The sequence below is a fragment of the Papio anubis genome, chromosome 13, assembly GCF_008728515.1.
Source record: "Papio anubis isolate 15944 chromosome 13, Panubis1.0, whole genome shotgun sequence".
NCBI classification, from domain to species: Eukaryota; Metazoa; Chordata; class Mammalia; order Primates; family Cercopithecidae; genus Papio; species Papio anubis.
Window position 1 is genome coordinate 29,664,695 of NC_044988.1, and position 23,083 is coordinate 29,687,777.

At 41.8% G+C, this 23,083-nt stretch overlaps 1 protein-coding gene across 20 annotated transcripts in view; it reads left to right on the top strand.

Moving 5' to 3' along the window:
- Positions 1-23,083, top strand: part of KANK1 (KN motif and ankyrin repeat domains 1) — a 238,363-nt gene that overhangs the window by 206,277 nt on the left and 9,003 nt on the right. For 15 of the 20 annotated variants that reach the window (XM_031654160.1, XM_003911762.4, XM_031654159.1 and 12 more), the window contains 4 exons: positions 16,296-16,493; positions 17,380-17,488; positions 18,635-18,874; positions 20,996-21,083. In XM_031654160.1, the coding sequence (XP_031510020.1) occupies positions 16,296-16,493; positions 17,380-17,488; positions 18,635-18,874; positions 20,996-21,083 (635 nt within the window). The remainder of the gene's footprint in view (positions 1-16,295; positions 16,494-17,379; positions 17,489-18,634; positions 18,875-20,995; positions 21,084-23,083) is intronic. The other 5 variants (XM_031654164.1, XM_031654163.1, XM_031654172.1 and 2 more) reach the window with 1 other exon arrangement.

A 23,083-nucleotide genomic window follows, 5' to 3' on the forward strand; every position in this document is an offset into this window, starting at 1 on the left:
ACTCTGGAGGCTGAGGCGGGAGGATTGCTAGAACCCAGGAATTTGAGGCCAGCCTAGGCAACATGGTGAGACCTCCATCTCTAAAAAAATATGAAGTAAAAATTGTTACTTAGATTTCTACTCGGTCTCAAGCATAGGTATAGGCTGTGAATATAGTGTGAACAAAACAAGAACAGAGCCTCTGTCCCTGCGGTGCTTACATTCTAGGTGGGGTGCAGGAGATAGACAGTAGACCTATAATATGTCAGGAGGTGATAAATACTGTGAAGAAATTAACTCCAGTTGTGGGAACAGCAAGTGGTAGTAGTCAGGGTGAGGGCTGTTTGAGATGAGGTGGGCAAAGAAGGGACCCTTGAGCAAGAACTTGGAGAGAAGGGAGTCTTTTCCCAGTCTTCATTTGGATAGGTGCTTACTTTTTTTTTTTTTTTTTAAAGACAGAGTTGCCGTGTCCCCCAGGCTGGAGTGTAGAGGTGCCATCTTGGCTCACTGCAACCTTTGCCTCCTGGGTACAGGCGATTCTTGTGTCTCAGCCTCCCGCGTAGCTGGGACTGCACGTGCCCACCACTATACCCAGCCACCTTTTTGTATTTTAGTAGAGATGGGGTTTCACCATATTGGTCAGGCTGGTCTCGAACTCCTGACCTCAGGTGATCTACCTGCCTCAGCCTCCCCAAGTGGTGGGATTACAGACATTAGCCACTGCACCTGGTCTGATAGGCACTTACATTTTTGTCTTTCTTATTCTTTCTCGTATTCATTGGGATTCCTGCTCACCCTTCCTTCTTGAAATTGAAGCTAATTATCAGAAAACTGACCTGGATGATTTTATGACTTACAGTAATTCCCTGTGAGCCTCACCAACCTGATTTTGCTTGTGACCACGTGCACTGCCTCTCACAGTGTATAACATTATCCTCAGCTTGGGACCATACTGCCTGGCTTCTGTTTCTGGCTCTCCAATTCTCATCAATCAGTGTGACCTGGGAAAGAGTTTGCATTAGATTAATTTTACTTGAAAATGTGTAATACAGACTTAAGTAAGCCATCCACAGAAATTCCAGTCTTTCTGACTATTAGTGTCCGATGGAGCAATGATTAAAATAGACTGAAATATATTATTTTTATATCTTCCTAAGTTTCCACTTTCCTTTTTTTTTTTTTTTTTGAGACGGAGTCTCGCTTTGTAGCCCAGGCTGGAGTACAGTGGCGCCATCTCGGCTCACTGCAAGCTCCACCTCCCAGGTTCACGCCATTCTCCTGCCTCAGCCTCGGAGTAGCTGGGACTACAGGTGCGCACCCCACCACGCCCGGCTAATTTTTTGTATTTTTAGTAGAGACGGGGTTTCACCGTGTTAGCCAGGATGGTCTCAATCTCCTGACCTCGTGATCCGCCCTCCTCGGCCTCCCAAAGTGCTGGGATTACAGGCGTGAGCCACTGTGCCCGGCTGGTTTCCACTTTCAAACCTCAATTATTGTTAATTTTCAGTATCTGTGCTATAGGACAGTTAGTTTGTTGTGGAAGAAAAAACTGAACGTGACAGTTCACGTGTGGGGTTTTGCCTTTTAGAATCCAGAGTCTAATAAAGATACAGAGAAGTCATTTTAGAAGAAACAGGATTAAAATGATCTGTGGACTGAAACAGCGTCTGCAGGAACTCATGCCATGTCTGCTTTTGACATCCTTTTAAAAATCATGATGTCAGATGAAGTCAAAATAAATTTCTTAAATACCTCCAGACACAGATGGCACAATGGATCATCCATTATAAAAGCATTTTGTTCCCAGCCTTCCACCCTCCTCCCCAAACTGGGGTTTCTATTTCACATTCTTGCCAAAAATATTCAGCTGTAATAGTGAAGTAATTTGCTGACCCCCTGAGCACGGAGACCAGGGAGCAAGTTTGGTCTGGCCGTGTGACAGTGTTTTTTGGTCTATTTCCAGTTACACTGACATGCCACACATCACTGGTTAGATCCGACCTTGTTAGCAAACACCTAATTAATCAGCTAAAATACAGGAGACCTACAGCACTTGTGAACAAAACAATAAATATTTTTAACAGCACTTATTTAGTCACAATGGCAGCCCCTCTCAGCGCACTCAAGAACAACTTTAAAGTATTTCTGTAATACACATCATATTTGTGTGTTCACCAAGTTCTAGTGAGGAATGAATTAGGAAATGAACGCAGAGTGTTCCATTTTTGTTATCTGGCATTTGTTACGTGTACTGAAAATTAAAGCAACTTGGTATAGTAAAGTGGAGATTCTCAACACTTAGAAGCTTTCAGAATCCAGGTGGCTCAGGGTGCACCGTGCATGCCTGTGTACACCATGCCATAGAGAATAGCACTCACCACAGTCTAGAATGCATTTCTGTACCAAAAGATATACTGGAGTATAGAATGGTATTCATCTCAATGTTTTCTTCCCCCAAATAAAACAGTAGGGAATTTGGGTCTGACACCTACCAAAAACAGCATATAAATGATCACTTATATGAACCTAACACAGTATTCTAATTTAAAGAAGTTGTTGAGTTTGGGCTCTGAAACCAGACAGTGTGGGTTCACATTCTTTCTCTGTCACTAGAACAAGATTGTCTTTGTTCCTTCACAGGGTTGTAATGAAGATTCAGTGAGTCAATAGGAGTAAAGCACAGAGTATAAATGCTCAACGAAAGCTGACTGATGTTGTTGTTAGAGTATTTCCAGAAATAGAAATGTAGATCTAGAACAAATGATGCCACACAGAAATTGTACAAATGGTCTTTTGTTTTCAACCTAAATTTTCATCTTCATTATTCTGGGTGATGCCCCCGCCCAATTATTACACCTCTCCAACTAACTGTTGTATCAATATAAAGAAGTAAATAGATAACAATGGGAAACACAAAATAAATTGATAAATTTTCAGTCCACAGTCATTCAGAATCCGTGTCAAAGCTCAAAACGAAGAGTATTAGTGGCCAATCCATAGAATTCTGTTCATTTCTCCTAGAGTTGAAGATTTGTTGATGCTGTCACTTTTCAGTATGCAAAAAAGTGTTATTTTTAGCAGTATCATAATGCTTAACACTATATTTAATTTCTTAAAATTACAACTGGAGCATGCATCATAAGAAATTAATAGTTCAAACCTAGGCAACATAGTGAGACCTTGTCTCTACAAAAGAATTTGTTTTAATTACCTGGTCATGTTATCCTGTGCCTGTAGCCTCAGCTACTCAGGAAACTGAGGTGGGATGATCTCTTCAGCCCAGGAGGTTGAGGCTGCAGTGAGCTGCAATCACGCCACTACACTCCAGCCTGAGTGACAGAATGAGACCTTGTCAGTAGAGAGGGGGTGGGATTGTGCATGGTGGCTCACACCTGTAATCCTAGCACTCTGGGAGGCTGAGGCTGGCAGATTGCTTGAGCCCAGAGTCAGAGACCAGCCTGGGCAACATGGTGAAACCCCGTCTTTACTAAAAATACGAAAATTAGCCAGACATGATGACGGACGCCTGTAGTCCCAGCTACTCAGGAGGCTGAGGTGGGAAGCTCACCTGAGCCTAGGAGGTGGAGGCTGCAGTGAGCTGTGATTGTCACCCACCCTAGCCTGGGTAACAGAGTGAGACCCTGTCTCAAAAAAAGAAAAGCAAAAGAAATTAAACGTTCAGAAGAGTGTATAATAAAAGAGTTAAAGCCTCCCTGGCACACTCCCGTGATAGCCCACGTGTGTTTGGTATTTATAGATGTGCATGCTTGCAGGTCTGTATTTTAGAAACATACATTTTTGTAATAAAATTTGAATCATACATAGTTTGCTTCTGTGTTTTTTCACCTAAAAGGTCACGAACATTTTTCTAGGATTTGAGAGACAATGTCTTGGGTTTGATGGAACCTGATGGTGACCAGAAGTGTTCTGTATTTTTTAATTCCTGATAGTTTGAGTTTAATGCATTTAATATTTTCTTTTATAAAATAAAGTTAAGAGGAAATGAGTTTCTGTTATAACAAAAACGTTGGTGAAAAAAGTTTATTCTTCCTGTAAATCAGTTGGATTGTTTTCGTTTGAGGCATAGATTAGTGTTTTCTTTTTTTAATTACTATTTTCTTCTAGAGAGGGAAGAGGAGAGAGAAAATTCCAGACAAATGACTTACAGTTACGAATACTCTAAAAATACATAACTGTCTGTGAGCAAATACAAAAAAAACTGTAACAGTGGAATTTAACTGCCCACCCCATGATTTATAGAACATTCATCTCTCATACTGACAAGAACTGCTTTTTAAAATCAGCTTCCATATTTATACTCTTGGTTATCTTAGTTCATCAAAAGTTAATGAACTCGAAGTCATTCCCATAACTATGAAAGTAAGTCATAGACAAGAGATCTGAGCCAAAGCAAAAGCAGGGAAATAAGTGATTACAAAATACATTTCTAGGTAGTTTTCTCCTTGTTCAAATAATATATCATTTACCTGTCTTATCACTTGGCTTTTTAATCACTTTCTTTTAAAAATGCTCAAAAGCACCAAAACAATGCAGTCAAGTGTTTCTGGGTCCAGGTGTTTCTGGGACTCTGCAGGTATAAAAGCATGATGTAGGTAGTGGAAGGCCTAGATGTCGGAAGAGCCGACCTCTCATACTGGCTATGTAGGTAACTTGCTGTATGTTTTGTTTTGTTTTTTTTGTTTGTTTGTTTGTTTTTACTTTTGAGACGGTCTCGCTCTGTCACCCAGGCTAGAGTGCAGTGGAATGATCACAGCTTGCTGTAGCCTCAACTTCCCAAGCTCTAGCCATCCTCCCTCTTCAGCTTCCCAAGTAGCTGGGACTACAGGTGCATGTCACCATGCCTGGCTAATTTTTGTATTATTTTTAGAGATGAGGTCTCCCCATGTTGCCCAGCTGGTCTTGAACTTTTGGTTTCAAGCAATTTGCCTGCTTCAGCCTCCCAAATTATTGGGATTACAGGTGTGAGCCACCACGCCAGGCCACTGTATCATTTTAGACAGGGAGATTGTGGACTTCCATGGCCTCCTGTGTCAAACGAATAGGGTAAGATTAGTTTTTCTCCTACAGTCCCTTCAGCAGGATTAGTCTATACAAGTGTGAGTTAACTGTTTATGTTGTCGACCACACATGCATTAGCATTCAGGCTGAGTTCTAAGAGGAGAGCGTAGAAACAACATATTTGTCCTTTCTCCTCTATCAAAGCTACATGCTTTTCCTCACCAAGTAGTATGTACCAAAAAAGAAGATGGTCCTTCATGAATAATCTCTACTGCCTGTTCCCCAAACCATCATTTGGGCTTAAAGAGTGAATTCATACTCAAGCCCTTTTTCTTCTTTTTTTTTTTTTTTTTTGGAGATGGAGTCTTGCTCTGTTGCCCAGGCTGGAGTGAAAGTGGCACAGTCTTGGCTCACTGCAACCTCTGCCTCCCAGGTTCAAGTGATTTTCCTGCCTCATCCTCCTGAGTAGCTGGGATTGGAGGCATGCACCACCACGCCCGGCTAATTTTTTTTTTATTATTATTATTTTTAGTAGAGACGGGGTTTCACCTTGTTGGCCAGGCTGGTCTCGATGTCCTGACCGTCATGATCCACCTGCCTCGGCCTCCCAAAGTGCTGGGATTACAGACATGAGCCACCGTGCCTAGCCTCAAACCCTTTTCCTTAAAGAAAAACAAACATTATTTCAGATCCCTTTGAATTTTTAGTCATACTTTGGGAAATTAACCTGAATATTTGAAAGGATTCTATAATGAATTGGAAATTTCAGTCCTACCTATTCTCAACAAGTAAGCTTAGATGTTCTTTAAAAATTAAATCAGAATGTCAAGCTGAAAATTTGGCACAGCAACATGGTTAATTAGCTGGCTACACTCTTCTTTTTTGTGTTTTCAGAAAGCACTTGGCACTATCAATAGAAATATAGATCAGCATACCAGAACAGTTGGAACAGATGAACAGAGAAACTTTTAAAATCCATTTTAATATATATTTTAAAATCAATTTTCTGATGAATTTGGAAGCCCATTGCTATATACCAATAACTAATACCCATTTTGGAGAGATAAATGTTACACAAAACTGGAGAAGTGATCTCTTTAAAACCCGTTCAGCTCTAGTTTTGGGTGGTTTTTTTTTTGTGTGTGTGTGTGTGTTTTTCTTTTTTAAGAGATGGGGTCTTGCTTTGTCACCCAGACTAGAGTGCAGTGGCATGATCGGGGCTCACTGCAGCCCCCAAATTCTGGGCTTAGGGCTCAAGTGACCCTCCCACCTCCCAGCTCTAGTTTCATTGAATTATTTTTCTTGTAAAACAGTTTGCTTTTAACATTCCTAAAGTCAAGGACATAAAGTTTTCATTTTAAGTGACTTGTTTTTCATTATAGTCATTTCATTTGCCTTAGAATTTAATATATGGATAATTATAAAAGCTAAGTGCACTTTGGAATGATAATTAATACATCGAAGGTGTTCCTCTTATTTTCCAGAACACTGAGATTTCTGTCACTTGTTGTCCTTTAGTGATCACTAGTCTGACCAAGTCGTAAAATGAGGCTCATGCTTTATTGGTGTTTATGGCCAATAAGTTTGAGTTAATGACAGAAGACTTCACAGTTGCCCACTCTGCTGTTCATTAACTTCCCAGTTGCGCCTGTGAAAACCATTGCCACCCAGTGAGAATTTTGAGCATCTAGACCAGAGTGCCAGAATTCTGAAGGTGTTTTGTAATTACTCCACATGTTGTTGTTTTGTTTTGTTGAGACAAAGTCTCACTCTGTCTCCCAGGCTGGAGTGCAGTGGTGCAGTCATAGCTCACCATAGCCCCTAACTGCCAAGCTCAAGCTATCCTCACACACGAACCTCCCAATAGCTAGGACTACAGGCACTTACCACCATGCCCAGCTGTTTTTTGTTTTGTTTTGTTTTGTTTTGTTTTTCGTTAGACAGGGGATCTCACTATGTTGCTCAGGCTCGTCTGCAACTCCTGAGCTCAAGCAGTTAACCTACCTCAGCCTCACTAAGTGCTGGGATTACAGGCGTAAGCCAATGCACCCAGCCTGTTTTTTGTTTTTCCATAGAGACGGGGTTTCTTTCTGTCACCCAGGTTGGAGTGCAGCCTCAATCTCCCAACCTCAAACCATCCTCCTGCCTCAGCCCCTCAAAGTACTGGGATAACAGGTGTGAGCCACTCCCAGCCCGTAAATACTCCTGTTTTTATCCCTATTGTTCAGGTAGCATTTACTGTCTGTTTAGCATGAACATCTACTATTAGTGGCCCAGAGCTGTTAATTAAACCACCAGCAATTCCTAAGAATTCACATGGATCCAAGTTGATGGGTTGAAACTAGAGGGGAGTCCAAACTCTTATTTTCAGTAGTCAACTTTTATATTGGTTAATTTAATTCAGTGGATCTCAATCCTGGCTGCACAATAGAATCACCTAGGGAGACGTTTAAAAATACTGATGCCTGCAATTGGAGACACTGGTTATATTACCAAGGCTTTGACTGGAATAGCATGTTTACGGACTACTTTGGGGAACTGAAGTTGACCTTTAGAGCCAGTGAAAGCCCCTTGGAAAAACTGACGTCATACCTTGTCCTTTACAGGGTTCCTAACCTGTGGTAAGTAAAGAGTGTCACTTTCTGACAAGCTCAGGAGCCCCAAGTTATTTTGGGCCCTTAGGAAAAGAGGAAGTCACCTAATTTATATAGGTATCTGCAGGCACAAATAAATCCTTGGCTGGGCTCAAAAGGTTTTTATAAGGTCTAATCTGAGATTCCTTATGAAAAATTTCAGCAAAGTCAATGTTAAAAAAAAGGGGGGCGGGGGGTATATGGCAGATACTTATTCTTGCTGCACTTTATGCAAATAATTAGCCCAAGCATAATAAAACTAAAACTTATTTTGGAAATAAATTGGTCCTACTATGATTGGTCTTTGGTAGAAATAGAAAACCAGAGAGAGAAAAATTATGTTTCAGAAAAACTGTAGTACCCCTTTTGTTAGATTCCAGCCTTGTCCATTTTTTTGGACACGGTTATCTGCTGATAACCCAATAATTGATTGGTTCTCAGGGTCATTTACCTGGGTCCCTCAAGGCTTCAGGTTGGTTCTACAGGGACTCCTGAAGCTAGGACTTTCACTCCTTATGGTAGGGCTTATCATTAATCTTACAGTCTGCTGTTCACTTACGTGCTGTACTAAAACTGTGGATAAGAATGACCGCAGCCAGACACCAGTGAATGCATACAGTCAACTTAAAGACAGTTTCACTCCTCTTACCTTGGGGGCAACCCCTTCCCCAACCGTGTCCCATAAGCAAGAAGGAATTAGAGCTGTCATCAGCCTTTCCCTTCTCCATAGCTCACACCTCAGGATTGAGGTGTACTGAAACCCAAGGGGGTGGGGGCATTGAAACTGCCTTTCCAAAATCATGACAGTAAAAGAAACCTGACATAGCTGATTCCGTCTTACCTCTGACCTCCAAGCTGTCCTTGTTCATTCCTAGGCACAGGCCACGCTGTGGGCGGAATTTGGTTTATAGTTTAACCTTAAAGCAAGGATGATAATAGCCCTTCCCAAGACTAAACTGCCTTTGTAAAACTAATGAAAGCCCACAAGGTTAGAATTATGGAAGGCCCCTGAATTCTATTTTATTTTTTTATTTTTTTGAGATGGAGTTCTACTTCAACTGCAAATATATGTTCTCTCTCTCTCTCATACCTGGACCCACCCAGATAGTTTATTGTATCTACATTTTTTAAAGTCCCACCCTCAATTCAAGTGATTCTAAAGGGTAGCTAGGGTTGAAACTGTTGAATTTTGTTTGTTGGCCTCCTTTATTCTTTGGTTTTCCTGGCTGCACATTTTCTTTGTTTTGCTCAAACACAGCAGTCATTTGTCAGTCTTATGTTGATGCAGGTGGTGCCTACAACTACAAATGGGTGCTTATCAAGTTCAGAGAGTTGTTTATAGGCCACTCAAGACCAGCCAGAGTTTCAACACCATCCAAAGAACGTTTTCTGGCAATATAGGAGACCAGTTCCCTCTGACCTGACAAATGAGAGCCAGTTTGGAATTTAATGAGGTTCTTTGCCTTACCAGTTAGCCTCAGTAGAATCCTTATGACCTTCAGTTGAATTACATGGACACTTATTAAAGGCTCTCAATGGTCCAGCACTGTTCTAAGCACTGGACAGGACACCAAATAAGAATGTAGCATGGAGGAACTCAAGATGCTGACTGTCTCATCGAGGAGACAGGGCATATTTTAGTCTGGATAGTAAGTGTTACAGGACAATGATGGGGGAAAAAGATCTCTGTGGAATGGTTGGAATGGTATCATAGAAGAAAGACTAGAGAAGATAGAATTTGGGCCAAGCCTTGAAAAGAGTATGGGTCGAATTCAGCTGGTGAAGGATGGTGAATTTCCAGACCTGTAGGACGATCTAATTACTCCCCACTCGTAATTAAGTCACGGGACCACTCTGAACAGAAAGGACAGAGTGGAGGAGTAGTTGAGAGGTAAAATTCCCACAGGCAAGATGAAACCTTCCACATTGACCCTTGGATGCCTGCACGAGGAAGTGGACCTTGATTGGAGAAGCTTTAAAAAGCCCTGGTTTACAAAAGTAAGCTGTGGTGAGAAAAATTATAGCACCGGGTATCACTGGGTGACACTATCTGGAAGGGGTGGGAGGCAAGGCTTACCAGGTTGTTAGAAATGTTCTGTATCTCTGTTACAGAGGTGGTTACACAGGCATATACATTTACCAAGTTCCATCTGACTTACACTTAAAATCTGTGCATTTTCATGGGGCATGGTGGCATGCACCTGGGTCCTGTGGTCCTAGCTACTCCAGAGGCCAAGGTGGGAGGATTGCTGGAGCCCGAGAGTTCAGGGCTGCAGTTAGCTATGATCACATTCCATTGCACTCTAGCCTGTGAGTGTGAGACCCTGTCTGTAATTAATTAATTCTGTGCATTTTGTTGTCTATAAATCGTATTTGAATTTTTTTTTTAATTTTAAGCTGTATTTAAACAAAGATAACTTATGGATTAAAAGACTTTAATAGCAGCCAATGGAAACACATGACTGGGATTCTGATGCAAACACCCTATAAAAGAAATTTCTAAGAGACTATTGGAGGTTCGGCACACTAGCTCATGCCTGTAATTCCAGTACTTTCAGAGGCCAAGGTGGGCAGATAGCGTGAACCCAGCAGTTCAAGACCAGCCTGGGCAACATAGTGAAACCCATCTCTACTAAAAAATACATTAAAAAAAAAAAAATTAGCCAGACGTGGTGGTGCACGTCTGTGGTCCCAGCTACTTGGAGCAGGGGCTGAGGTGGAAGGATTGCTTGAGCCTGGGAGGCAGAGGTTGCAGTGAGCTCACACCACTGCAGTCCAGCCTGGGTGACAGAGTGAGATGCCATATCAAAGAAAAGACTGAAGAAATTTGATTACTGACTGGATTATGTGATAATCATAAAGAATTATCTTTAAGGTTTGATAGTTTTAGCCTCAATGGTTTGCATTTTTTAGAGTTTGTTCTTTTAGGGACATATACTGAAATATTTATGGATGAAAATGATAGAATCTCTAGCTGTTGCTTCAAAATAATCCAGTGTGAGTGGGCAGAGGGAGTTATCAGAGAAACCAGATATCTTCTAATCATTGTTGAAGCTAGTAATGGGAACACAGGAGTTTATTAAACTAGTATCTACTTTTTTCATGTTTATGGTTTCAGTAATAGTCAAAACTATCATGTATTTGCATTTAAAAAGTCATTGTTGGTTCTTGAAGAGGAAAATGCTTCGTACAAGCGTTTCTCTAAAAAGAGTGTTCTGGCAGCCAGGTGCGGTGGCTCATGCCTGTAATCCCAGAACTTTGGGAGGCCGAGGTAGGAGTTCATGACCAGCCTGGCCAACATGGTAAAATCCCATCTCTACTAAAAATACAAAAAATAGCTGGGCGTGGTGGCGAGCACTTGTAATCCCAGCTACTCAGGAGGCTGAAGCAGGAAAGTCACTTGAACCCAGGAGGTGGAGGTTGCAGTGAGCGGAGATCACGCCACTGCATTCCAGGCTGGGCAACAGAGCAAGACTCAATCTCAAAAAAAAAAAAGAAAAAAAAAAGTGTTCTGTCACTCTGATTAACTAGTGAGACTTTTTGGCGGCCACTGCAATATTTTCTAAGTAATGATGAATGGACTTGGAGAAGGAAAAATGAAGATAAATGTCCTGCTTTATTTACTTTGCTTAAAATAAGTCAAAGGTAAGTTAGGCTTTTCATATTTGCAGTTAGGGGACATATAGGGGACATCAGGTTACATGGCGTTAAACATTGTTTGGACCACTGAATTCAGTATTGTGTGTGTGTGTTGAGGAAGTTGGATTTGTAAAGGAATTGTCCAGGTAGGCCCCACGTCCCACAGCTAAAGGAGAAAGAATTGTGCTGTTGATATGTGGACAACGGACTGTTCACAGAATTAGGAAACGTGAGTTCTAGTTCAGCTCTGTGGCCTGGGGCAAGTCACTGAACCTAGCTGGTCTTCAGAATCCTTAGCTGGAAGTATGAGAATTAAAATTTAGATGATATCCCTTGAGGTCAGAAATTTGAGGCCAGGCTAACCAAAATGGCAAAACTCAGTCTCTACTAAAAATACAAAAATTAGCCAGGCACAGTTGCGCGCACCTGTAGCCCCAGCTACTTGGGAGGTTGAGGCAGGAGAATCACTTGAACCTGGGAGGCAGAGGTTGCAGTGAGCTGAGATTGCACCACAGCACTCACTCTAGCCTGGGCGACAGAACAAGATTCAGTCTCAAAACAAACAAAAAACAAACAACAACAACAAAATTTAGGTGATCTCTAATGCCTCACTTTAAATTTTTTGCCAACTTTCATTATAGTGTCATTGTTTTAAACCAGCTTTCAAAGTGGGCCACCTGCATCAGTGATTCTTGTAGGTGGTGGGGAATGTCAGAAGTACCGTCACTTGGCCCCCATCCCAGAACTACAGAATGATCTTCTGGCACTGTGTGCCTGAGAATCTGCATTTTAGCCAACGTCACAGGTGATTCTTATGAAGAGTAGACCTCAGAGCAGTTTTAGGGCTTGTTATTAGTTCTTTTTCTTCAAATTGCCTCAAAATACAGTCAACACTTAAACTGCTTTTCTTCTAAGAATCTAAGAGATTTCAGAGCTTTACTTTGAAAGGGATAAAGTTGTAATCACCTGACATTGTGAGTAGATTTAAATGTTTAATTTTTGTTTGTAATTTATGTTTATAAAGTATAATTTAGGAAATATTAGAGACAAAAAGAAAAAAGTTATAGTAGCCTTAGCAAAGCAGTTTTCCTGTATATCCTTCCATGATTTTTCTAATACATATATATGTAAATATAATTATTTACTAATGCCAGTAGGCAGCAATGAGAACAAAACCTCTTTTGTATATTTGTTTCCCATGAGTAAAACTTAAGACTTCAGATTCAGATGAATTCTGGTGTGTTATAAAGCAGGCCTTTCCTACAAGGGGTGGAGAGGCCAGCCTTTCTTCCCTTGGTGGGAATGGCCTGAGCTGTGTTGTAGATGCTGATTTGTGTTATGTATCATAAGAGGGAATCAGCCTACTGATCTTTTCTAGTTTCCATTAAACTTGAACTGAGAGGCTGGGCACAGCGGCTCACGCCTGTAACCCCAGCACTTTGGGAGGCTGAGTCAAGTGGATCACCTGAGGTCAGGAGTTTGAGTCCAACCTGGCCAACATGGTGAAACTGAATCTACTAAAAACACAAAAATTAGCCGGGCATGGTGGCATGTGCCTGTAGCCCCAGCTACTGGGGAGGCTGAGGCAGGAGAATTGCTTAAACCTGGAAGGTGCAGGTTGCAGTGAGCTAAGATCACGCCACTGCACTGTAGCCTGGCAATAGAGTAAGACTCCGTCTTGAAAGAAAACAACCTGAACTGAGACAAAAATTAAAAATAAGGCCAGGCGCGGTGACTCATGCCTATAATCCCAGCACCTTGGGAGGCCAAAGCAGGCAGATCACCTGAGGTCACAAGTTCAAGACCAGCCTGGCCAACATGGTGAAACCCCATCTCTACTAAAAATACAAAAATTAGCCAGGCATGATGGCAGGTACTTGTAATGCCAGCTACTCGGGAGGCTGAGGCACAAGAATCTTTTGAACCAAGAAGGCAGAGGTTGCAGTGAGCCGAGATCACACCACTGCACTTTAGCCTGGGCAACAGCACAAGACTCTCTCTCAATAAAAAAAAAAAAAAGTATTTACCAAAGTAGGTTTATTTTCTCCATACTATTGTATGGCCTATTTTTAATACACACCATGCTCATCTTTCTATGTTAATATTCTCCTACATAAAGATTTGTAATGGCTGTGTAGAATTCCTTTGTATGAATATACCAGTGCTTATGTGCTAGTTGCTTATAGGCAGACTGTCTGCCTCTTTTTACTGTTTTAAACATAGAAACAATAGCCTTCTGTATCTTTTTCTACATCCTTAGGATAAAATTTTTAGACAATTAAGTCAAATAATTTTTCATTTTTAAAAGTGATTTTGAACACAGTTAACCCATATTCACTACAGAAAAAATGGCAAATCCAGAGATTTTTTTTTTTTTTTTTGTGGTGAGACAGAGTCTTGCTCTGTCACCCAGGCTAGAGTACAGTGGCACAATCTTGGCTCACTGCAACCTCCACCTCCCGGGTTCAAGTGATTCTCCTTCCTCAGCCTCCCGAGTAGCTGGGATTACAGGCACTCACTACCATGCCCAGCTAATTTTTGTATTTTTGTAGAGATGGAGTTTCACCATGTTGGCCAGGCTGGTCTCAAACTCCTGACTTCAAGTAATCTACCTGCCTCAGCCTCCCAAAGTGCTGGAATTACAGGTATGAGCCATCGCGCCCAGCCTATTCCAGGGAAAAATTAAAACTACCATAGCTGTTTCATTTAGCACAGAGTCTTTCAGATAACTTTGTGTGTGTGTGTGTATGTGTGTGAATGTATTTTAATAGGATCACACAATACATGGAATTGTATTATCTGCTGTTTTCAATTAACCATATATTACAAACATTTTTGCACATCGCCCACGTTGAAAATTCTGTGATATACCTGTAAACCAAAAATAAACTTCTAAGCCCCCTAACCAACTGAATAGGGCCAGGGGATTCTATAGTAAACCTGAAAAACTAGTTCAGGCTGTGATGGGAAGGAGGTGTCAAACATGCCTCATTATACCCTCCTCCCTTTGGAATTCAGGCACAAGTGACCAGCATTAACATTAAAACAGAAATCTTAGGAGTGACAAAACAGACTCTTTATAGCAATAAGATAACAAATTCCAACCTGACTCTAGTATAGTGTCACATAACAAATAGCAGACCCTAAAAGAAATTGAAGTATTTTACCCTGAAATATATTTCTTCGATGTATTTTGTCTTTTTTTGTTTTGTTTTTTGAGATGGAGTCTCACTCTGTCACCCAGGCTGGAGTGCAATGGCACAATCTCGGCACTACAACCTCTGCCTCCCGGGTTCAAGCCATTTTCCTGCCTCAGCCTCCCAAGTAGCTGGGATTGCAGGCACCCACCACCATACCTAGCTAATTTTTGTATTTTAGTAGAGACAGGGTTTTACCATGTTGACCAGGCTGGTCTCAAATTCCTGACCTCAGGTGATCCACCTGCCTTGGCCTCCCAAAGTGCTGGGATTACAGGCGTGAGCCACCACTCCTGGCCTCTTTGATGTGTTTTGAAATGGCCCTGCAAAGGTTGTCTCTTGTGGGGAATATCTACGTTATGCAGAGAATCCCTTTACCTGTCCAGGTCTTTTCCTGATCCAGGAGAGATTAAGAGTCTGGTACCTATTTAGATCTGAAAAGAGACATTTACCATCTGTGTAGATGAAGCCTGCTACCTGGAGGCTTCATCTACATAATAAGAACCCTGGTCTTCACAACCCCTTATCTTAACCCACACACTCCTTTCTCTTGATTCCTAGGCCTTTAGATAATGAGTTAACTTTTTCAACCAGTTGCCAATCAGAGTATCTTTGAATCTACCTGAGACCTGGAAGCCCCACCCTCATTTGAGTTCTACCACCTTTCTAGACTAAACCACTGTACACCTTACATGTATTGATTTGTGTTTGCCTGTAACTTCTAGTCCCCTAAAATGTATAAAATTAAGCTGTAACCCAGCCACCTTGGGCACATGTTCTCAGGACCTTGTGAGATTGTGCTTTTGGCCTTGGTCATTCATACTTGACTCAGAGTAAACCTCTTTTTTTACAGAGTTTGACTCTTTTCATTGACATATCTGTATACATTAATTACAAAGTATTATTTAATCCAAATTTTCTGCTTTGGTCAGTGAACAGATTTTAAGTGGCTAACACATACAGAAGCACTCTAGTAGATTTGGTAAGAGAAACAAGGTTGATCAGAACTGTTTGATGCCCTCAAAATATTTACCATCTACAAGGGAGTCTAAAACCATCATCCACATCATCTTATACCTTGTATCACAGATCCCAGGAGAAGGTACAAAAGATGGGCTGTGAGAGTTCAGGTCAAGGAACGTTGTTGGCGAAGGAGATCAGGAAAGGGTCTGAAGAGGCAGTGATGGGAGGGTGCCACTGTGTGAAGATGGGGGAGGAAAGGTATTCCAGGTAGAAGGGCATAAGCTGAGGCATGCTGCCAGGAAACAAGACCTGCATCTCGGTACAGTGAGTACTGGCACTTAATGGATGCAGTCCCTGTACCAGTAAGGATGACAGTAGGAGTGGGAAATGAAGTTGGGAGGGTCAGCTGATGCCAGATTATGGATAATTTAGAATCTCTGGCTCTGCAGTGTGGACTACATTTCCTGAGCAGTGGGTGCTATTTAGGCGTTGTCACATTTTGTTTTAGCTAGAGTAACAATGGCACTGGAGCTGGCTGGGAGTAATGCTCTGAAGCATTGTGCCAGAGTGGAAATAGTGATGGAAGAGAGGCAGTAAGGATGCTACTTCCATGACTAGAAACCAAGGCTACGATGGTAGCAGCCAAAATAGAAAAGAAGAGATGCTGTGGAGTTAGAATGACGAGGCTCAGCAGTCTGCCTATGCTAATGAAATCAGGAGAGGTGAAGAGTCAAAGGGGGTTCTGAGTTTTGGTGGCTGGGATAATAGTCCCATTTTAAATTATGAGTTGCAAGAGTTGTGTTTTTTTAATCCTGCTTTTTCAGTCCTAGCATCACATACTCTGTACCTTTCTTTTTCCTGATAGGCAGTAATTTGAGATATACCTGTAAGTGTGGAGGCCTTCAGTCAGGAAGTCCCTTAAGCTCCCAGACATCCCGGCCTGAGCAAGAAGTGGGGACTTCAGAAGGAAAGCCAGTCAGCAGCCTGGATGCCTTCCCCACTCAGGAAGATACGCTGTCTCCAGTGAACCTGACAGATGACCAGATCGCCGCTGGCCTCTATGGTAACTTTTCTTACAGTCATTGGCATCAGGATTCTAGGGCCAGCATTGCCAGCATTTCAATTTAATGTCAGTGTACCTTTTAAATTGACCTAGAAGAAAGTTAATATCGTTGTTTGGAAGGTAGGCCCAGAATATCTTTAAATAAGGTTCCCACAGAGGCCGGGCATGGTGGTTCACACCTGTAATCCCGGCACTTTGGGAGGCCAAGGCAGGCAGATCACTTGAGGCCAGGAGTTCGAGACCAGCCTGGCCAACATGGTGAAACCCCATCTCTACTAAAAAATACAAAAATCAGCCAGGCATGATGGTGCGCACCTGTTAGTCCCAGCTACTCGGGTGGCTGAGGTGGGAGAGTCACTTGAACCTGGGAGGTGGAGGTTCCAGTGAGCTGAGATCATGCCACTGCACTCCAGCCTGGGTGACAGAAAGCGACCCTGTCTCAAAATTACCAAAGAAAGAAAGCTTACCTGATACTACAAATTATGAAATATTTTAAATAGCCTTTTATTCACATTCTGGCAGGTTATCACAGCTGAAGAAAAATAATAATCCCCGTTTAGTGCCTAAATGGTCCTTGAGGCCCAAATGAGACACGACATCACTTTATAAGCACTAAAGCCGGATACAAATGTCAATTGTCACCACTTTGTTATGTCTGGAAGTACTAATTGATTTTTTTCCCATGTGAAGAATGTTATTAATGGAACTCTGAATTATTTTCTTTGCATGCCCACACTTTCCCATTGAATTTTGTGGAAACTTCTCACATACACATGCCAAGATCTACATTTACATGTGTAAGAAAAAAATTGTACAGGAAAAAAGATTATTCATTTAACATGTATGGGTATGAGTTTTCATTTTTATTACCTTGACTTTTTCACAGCATGTACAAACAATGAAAGTACACTGAAGTCCATCATGAAGAAGAAAGATGGTAACAAAGATTCAAATGGCGCGAAAAAGAATCTTCAGTTTGTTGGCATTAATGGAGGGTAAGGAAAGATGGTGGTTCTAAAGGCTAATGCTGTCGGTCTCCTTTGCCTCCTGCCTATCTAAGTCACATTTCAAGGTGCCTAGTCGGGGAAACGGCCACAGCGCGGTGATGGAAGAGTCCCCCCTCAGAAAGGCAGAAAGGTGCATTTGGGCTTCTTTTCTTTCCTCCTCTTGCTGTCTTTTAAGGATTTGTCACTGTCTTAAGGATACCTGATGAAGCCGAGCAGTTTACATCTCCTCACCTCTGAGCTGAAAGAAATAGTCTTCAACGAATGCAGCAGGTTCCTGCACTGTGTTGGACAACTTGTACTTAACCTGTATGAGAACTCACAGTTGAGCAGAAAAAGACTGAGAGCATCACTCTCTGAGCCAACAATAGTCATCTATTCCTTCAAAATGGGTTCTTTTGCTTAGCTCTCCATGTTTACCACCCAAATCGTAGGGCCTTTCACAATTGATAGCCATATCACCAGTTTGCTTTCTAAATAGAATGGTTATTGTTTGTTTCTTCTCTTTCCATTGCCCCACGTATATAGTTAAGCCTCTTTGTCATCCTACAATTGAATCAAATCAATGAATTGATACATGGCCTCCGTAAGAAAGAATACAAAGTTAGTTAAGATAATGTTTATAGCAAAGTGTACCATCAGGGTTTAACCTTATGGTGCCTGTTTTCCAAATCTTAAAAGTTTTATTCAGTGATACGACCAGGAGATTTTGGAGGGCAAACACCAGCAGAACTATTGATTGCCTATGTAATCTATTCACCTTGATACTAGGAGGATTAATAGTATGAAATAGGAAGAAATGAATGAGGTGGGGGGGGGACAAAAACTTGGCAACTACCAATCTGTTTTCCATAAAATGTTTTCTCTTGATTTATACTAAGCCCGAGATGCCGTTATTTTCTTTAACAAGTGTTACATGATACCAATTGGTTATATGATACTGATTACCAATTTAAGTTAGAATCCATTCAAAACCACCAGGCATTTAAATAGACCTTACTTTGAACTTCTAAGTGCAGGATCTAAAATCACTAGTGGAATTTCTGGAGTCAATTAGCAAATCCCTTCATAGAAATTTCTATCACTGGGGCTTTGTGGGCACAGCTTGCATCTCCTGAAATCCCAATTGCCACCTAGGTATGAAACAACTTCAAGTGATGATTCCAGCTCAGATGAAAGCTCTTCTTCCGAGTCAGATGACGAGTGTGATGTCATTGAGTATCCTCTTGAAGAAGAGGAAGAGGAGGAGGATGAAGACACTCGGGGAATGGCAGAAGGGCACCATGCAGTTAATATTGAAGGTTTCAAGTCTGCCAGGGTGGAAGATGAAATGCAGGTTCAAGAATGTGAACCTGAGAAGGTGGAAATCAGAGAGAGGTGTGGTACATTCCCCTTCCCTCCCTTGCCCCTCCCACATTTAATGTACTTTGGCAATCGAGTTGGCCAGTTCAGAGTTTTTGTAATTAAATGTGTTTGCTTTTATCTGTTCCTCAGAGGTACACACATCTTGAGATACTAATATATACAAGTGCAGATTATGGCAACTCTTAAATCTCTTATGGTAGAAAAGAGAATGGCCTGATACCTAATCACCCTTGTTTTCTGAAACCTCAGCTCTGCTACGTAATTTAATATATGGAACCACAATCCACTAAAACTTCCATTGTTTGAACACCTTACCTTAAAGACTTTTTTTTTTTTTGGTGGCCAGCATACTTTAAGACTTCAGATTTTATCTTTAGCTATTTGTGTTGATGCGGATGTCAGTATCATTATTACAGGATCATTGTGTGGATGAGGCTTCAGCCAAAGATCACATTTACTGTAAAGATGATGCAGTATCACGTGTTTGTATTTTGTTATACATTGAGTGATCAGGAATACCACGAGAATGGATTTGGGTATATCATAAATAGTATCTGAAAAACACTGGTTGGCTGAAACACGTGCCTAAAAATGTAAGCTTTCAAGACCATTGATAAGGATTTGATGCTCCTAAAATAGAGAATAGAAAAGATGGAAACCTCAGTATGGTTTTTCACTATGTGAAGTATAAATAGAACATTTCAGAAAACTTAACCTCTATTTAATTTGGCAAATGAAAGTTTAACTGCATTAACACAAGGTAAGTGTTTTTAGTTTATATTTCCAAGTGTTTCACATGGCTCTTTAACAGCTTTGAGATGTAATTTATATACCATATGTCATTTTTTATATGGGTTAAACACTTGAGTCACCAAGTGTGGGTTTGGATGTGTGGTTTACTGGTCAGCACAATGGATATACGGTAATTTGTGGAAAGTCAAGGCAAGAGGATCGCTTGAGCACAGGAGTTCGAGACTAGCCTGGACAACATAGACTTCATCCCTATAAAAAAAAAATCAATTACCTGGACATGGTGTCATATGCCAGCTACTCAGGAGGATAAGGTGGGAAGATCACTTGAACCCTGGAGGTTGAGGCTGCAGTGAGCCATGATCATGCCAGTACACTCCAGTCTGGGTGACAGAGCAAGACCCTGTCTCAGAAAAAAAGTAATGTGGGTCTCCCTTCAACCCCCTTAAGATTAAAAATATTTTTAAAAACTTAGAACAGGTTGGACACAGTGGCTCACACCCATAATCCCAATACTCTGGGAGGCTGAGGCAGACAAGCAGATAACTTGAGCCCAAGAGTTTGAGAGCAGCCTGGGCAACATGGTGAAACCCTGTCTCTACAAATAATACAAAGCCGAGTGTGGTGGCACACACGTGTATTCCCAGTTACTTGGGAGGCTGAGGTAGGAAGATTGCTTGAGCCTGGGACAACAAAACTGCAGTGAGCAGGCTGGGCAACAGAGTGAGACCTTGTCTCAAAAAAAACAAAAAAACAAAACTTAAAAATGGCAAAAAAAAATCTCTAAATGTTACTCCAGAGTGTCATAAAGGCCATATTGGTGACACCGAAAGTCACCCTCCCAAACAAGGCCTCAATCTCTGGCTGGAGGTATTGGCTCTGCACAGTGCACATGACCCTTGGACACCTAAGGATGCCTGTGCTGCCTCTATCCAAGCACCTTGTGCCATAATGACCCGCTTAGGCTGGCTTGGGGCCGCTTGCCTTTTAAAAATACATTTTTAAAAGTTGAAGCTGGACATAGTGTCTGTCCCACACCTGTAATCCCAGCACTTTGTGAGGCCGAGGTGGGTGCATCACCTGAAGTCAGGAGTTCAAGACCAGCCTGGCCAACATAATGAAACCCCGTCTCTACTAAAAATACAAAAATTAGCCGGGCCTGGTGGTACATACCTGTAGTCCCAGCTACTAGGGAGACTGAGGCAGGAGGATTGCTTGAATCCAGGAGGCCGTGGTTGCAGTGAGCCAAGATCATGCCACTGCACTCCAGCCTGGGTGACAAAACAAGACCCTGTCTCAAAAAAAATTTATATATATATTTGGGTTGAAATAAAAATGATTTTCCTCTTGTGCCCAATCATAAGTTCTTTTTTTCCTTTTCAGGTATGAATTAAGTGAAAAGATGTTGTCTGCATGCAACTTACTGAAAAATAATATAAATGACCCCAAAGCTTTGACCAGCAAAGATATGGTGAGTCTGACCTGCAAACACCGTCCCCCGTGTGTACAAGGTGCACAAGTGGGCTCATTGTCAAGGCCAACTGTAGGCTGCCCGAGTTGTTGCTTGCGTGCTTTTCTCCTGAACTGTTCGCAGCATGAGTGGGCTGGGTGAACATCATGTCTCGCTCCCAGGATCACACTGCCAGTGTTTCCTTGAGGCCCAACTTCGGACATCCTTTACCCACCCTGTACTTTTTTTGGGGGTGGAGGCATCTGTGAGGCATACACTTGCAGACAGAAAGGAGCGCTAATTGCAGTCAGTCATCTTTCTACATATTTCATTTCTATTTATAGAACATTAAGATCCAGGGAGCAGCATCCAAGAATTTTTTTTTTTGTTAGGTTTCTTTTAAAAACATATGCTATCTGGGCTGAGGTCAGCATTCCTTTCAGTTATGAAACTGTATGCTATGCTCTGATGTGGAATGCAGGTGGCCACTATTTTTCAACATAAAAATAACTGTACTTGTCATCTTCTCACAGTCTAAGAGATTCAGAGCAAACAGCAGAGTTTGTGGTTGCCTTAGTGATCATGAATGGTACAACATAGGACACATAAGTGTTTCTATGGCAATGGTTAATCTGACACCAAGGCCAAGAATGACACATTCTCATGTGTTGAAGTTATGTGCACATTCTTTCATAGGCCAGACTAACCCACTGGTTGACAGCTGTCTTCAGTGCATTGAGAAAATGTAGGATCCCCTAAGGATACCAAAATGCACAGATGCTCAAGTCACTTATGTAAAATGGTGTAGTATTTGCATATAAACTACACATATACTTGAAATTCTGCCATATATTTTAAATCATTTCTATATAACACCTAATACAAGGCCAGGCGCAGTGGCTCATGCCTATAATCCCAAAACTTTGGGAGGCCGATGCGGGTGGATCACTTGAGGTCTGGAGTTCCAGACTAGCCTAGCTAACATGGTGAAATGCTGACAGTGTCGCCCAGGCCGGAGTGCAGTGGCACGGTCTCAGCTCACTGCGAGCTCTGCCTCCCGGGTTCAGGCCATTCTCCTGCCTCAGCCTCCCAAGTAGCTGGGACTACAGGCACGTGTCACAACGCCCAGCTAATTTTTTGTATTTTTAGTAGAGATGGGGTTTCACTGTGTTAGTCAGGATGGTCTCAATCTCCTGACCTTGTGATCCTTCCATCTCGGCCTCCCAAAGTGCTGGGATTACTGGCGTGAGCCACCGCACCAGGCCTCAAAAACTTAATACAATGTAAATGCTATATAAATAGTTGTTATACTGTATTGTTTTGTATTGCATATTTTTCAAATATGTTCACTCTGCCAGTGGTTCAATCTATGGAAATGGAACCTGTGGATACAGAGGGCCAGCTGTACTAAATAAAATTCCTGGTCAAGGCCAGGCACAGTGGCTCACACCTGTAATCCCAGCACTTTGGGAGGCCAAGGCAGTGGATCTCTTGAGCCCAGGAGTTCAGTTTGAGACCAGCCTGGGAAACATGGCAAAACCCTGTCTCTACCAAAAATACAGAAGTTAGCCAGGCATGTACCTGTGGTCCTAGCTACTTGGGAGGCTGAGGTAAGAAGATAGCTGGAGGCCCAGGAAGTTGAGGCTGCAGTGATCCATGATCATGCCACTGCACTCCAGCCTGGGAGACAGAGCAACACCCTCTCAAAAAAAAAATCCTAGTCAAGGGGAAACCTAGAACTACATATTGAAATTCTTGGATTTGTATTCACGAAAATACCTGGCTATATGTTGGTCACTAGTAAAACCATAAAATCTCACTGCAGTGTCAATATTTCCCATCAGGTTTAACCTAATCTTAAAACGTGGTGCTTTACAACCCCAAATTTTATAGCCATAATATACTTTTCTTTCCCTGCTGTCAAAATACGTTACATGGCCATTGGGAAGGATTTTGTTTTCCTGCATCCTACAAATTGCCAAGCATAGTATCATCCACACCCTCTGTGATGGGTACATTTT